Source organism: Orycteropus afer, unplaced genomic scaffold (assembly GCF_000298275.1).
Source record: "Orycteropus afer afer isolate SDZICR_OR568_19922 unplaced genomic scaffold, OryAfe1.0 scaffold00050, whole genome shotgun sequence".
Classification (NCBI taxonomy): domain Eukaryota; kingdom Metazoa; phylum Chordata; class Mammalia; order Tubulidentata; family Orycteropodidae; genus Orycteropus; species Orycteropus afer.
Window position 1 is genome coordinate 14899957 of NW_006921637.1, and position 2267 is coordinate 14902223.

The 2267-nt window shown below is 33.5% G+C and overlaps 1 protein-coding gene across 1 annotated transcript in view; it reads left to right on the forward strand.

Annotated features, from left to right (window-relative positions):
• ABCB10 (ATP binding cassette subfamily B member 10) overlaps window positions 1-2021 on the forward strand; it is a 58934-nt gene extending 56913 nt beyond the window's left edge. Inside the window, exons 12-13 of the mRNA XM_007938520.2 lie at window positions 1289-1323; window positions 1790-2021. Coding sequence (XP_007936711.1) covers window positions 1289-1323; window positions 1790-2021 — 267 coding nt within the window. The remainder of the gene's footprint in view (window positions 1-1288; window positions 1324-1789) is intronic.
• The last annotated feature ends 246 nt before the right edge of the window (window positions 2022-2267 follow it).

Consider the following 2267-nt stretch of genomic DNA (forward strand, 5'->3'; position numbering starts at 1 on the left):
GTTCTTTGCCCTCATTGGTAAATGAGGAAACAGGTTCACTCGTGGATGGTTGTCTAGAACCAGAATCGAGGGCCCTGAATCTTCGTGCAGGACTTTTTATAGTGTGCTTTACAGAAAAGTCAATTGCACTGCACCTGCCTGTTGACAGTAAGGTGTGGCAAATTCTTTTCTGGATTTGAAAAAGGTGTTTGGAAATACTTTTTTTCTTGACTGGGTTTTTTTTTTTTTTTTTGGCATTGTTTTAAATTTATTAAAAATGTCCTAGTAAATTTTTTATTTACTCTTTTTGTTATTTGCTTTCTTTTTCCCCCCACCCCTCAAGAGGGGAAAAGTTAGGCTGATAGTTCTGGTTCCACTTAAGGCATGTTGTCTAAATTTAACAAATATTTGTTGGGTATTGGGACTGTTTAGAGGGAGAAAATTTTAAATGTGGCCCTTCCACATGCAGCATATGGTCTAACTAGTAAAACAGTGGTTGTTAACTTGAAAAATCACAATTAGTATATTCAATTGTATATTCTATAGTTAACTGCTAAATTGCATAGTAGAAATGCTAGTGCTCACATAAGAATTGTAAAAGGAAGAGCGAGCCATTTAAAATTAAAGACACAGGCATTCCATTTTTTAGGAAATGATAACCTTCCTCTTTGTTATGTAACTATTCTCAGGTTTATATATGATATTTTTTAAGAAAGCTCTATTGAGATATGATTTATATGCCATAAAATTCCTCTTAATAAAATTCCTTTTAATAAACTTTACAGAGTTGTGTAAATATCACACAATCCAATTTCAGAACATTTCTGTCACCCAAAAAGATCTTCTGTCGTCATTCTCTGTTCCCACTCCAGCAAACCACTGATCTTTTTTCTCTCTCTATAGATGTACCTTGTCTAGACATTTCAGATAAATGGTATCAGATCCTATATGCTCTTTTGTGTCTGGTTTCTTTTATTTAGTATAATGTTTTTGAGGATTGTCCATGTTGTAGGAAGGAGCCCTGATCCCACAATGGTTAAGCACTTAACTGCTCACAAGAAGGTTGGTATTCGAACCCACCCGGTGGCTCCATAGGAGAAAGACCTGGCAATCTCTTTACAGCCAAGAAAATCCTGTGGGGCAGTTTTACTCTGTCACATAGGGTCGTTACAAGTCAGAATCAGTTTGACAACACCCAACTACAACAACCATGTCACAGCATGTATCAGTACTTTACTTCTTATTGCCAAAGAGTTTGTTTTTTTTCTAGTAAAATTACCATTTCTTTTTTCATTTTTTCCTTCTCTAGAATCCCAAAATTCTTCTCCTAGATGAAGCAACAAGGTGAGGATATCTTAATATATATAATTGTTTTTAAAACAAATTCTACCCTTGGCAAAAACTTTTTATACTGTAATTCAAGGTGATACAGCTGAAAATGCTTTTCCTCCCCCTTACATTTTAAAGTTATTGAATCTGAATTAATAATGACATTTGAAAGGTAACAAACAGATTGAGTCATGATTAGAAGCTTCAAGTTCCAATCCAGACATGCTTTTGATGAATCCTTAATCAGTCTATAATCAGCAACTGTGCAGAACTCTTTCTACTTATATGACAGTTTTATGAAGATAAAGGAGTCTCAATCTTTTTTTTTTAATATCTTTAATCTAAGAAGTTGAAGGAAGCTTGACCATAGGAAAAATTCACTGTTAATGAAGACCCATTGTATATGTAATAGGAAATACATGAGTATATAGTATACGTGGTACTTAAGTCTCTCTTTCCTCATGTTGCTTTTCTATTACAGTGCACTGGATGCTGAAAATGAGTACCTTGTTCAAGAAGCTCTAGATCGGCTAATGAAAGGAAGAACAGTGTTAATTATTGCCCATCGTCTGTCCACCATTAAGAATGCTAATATGGTTGCTGTTCTTGACCAAGGAAGAATTGCTGAATGTGGGAAACATGAAGAATTGCTTTTAAAACCAGATGGGATGTTCAGAAGATTGATGAACAAACAAAGTTTTATGTCAGTATAATGAAACAATTGTTTCTTTCATTATGAAACTGAATATAAGAGATTTTAAAGCAAAACAGCTTTGCAGGAAAAAAAATGTAGACTGTATGAAATCTGTAATCAAACTTCAAGTATATTTTAAATAATTTCTTTTCCACCATGTATAAATATTGTTTTGAAATGTACCTATCCTAAAGACCTTTTTTTTTTCAGTTTCGATAATTGTAACTTTCTTAATGTCTATAGCACTGAATTAATTTCAGGTTTT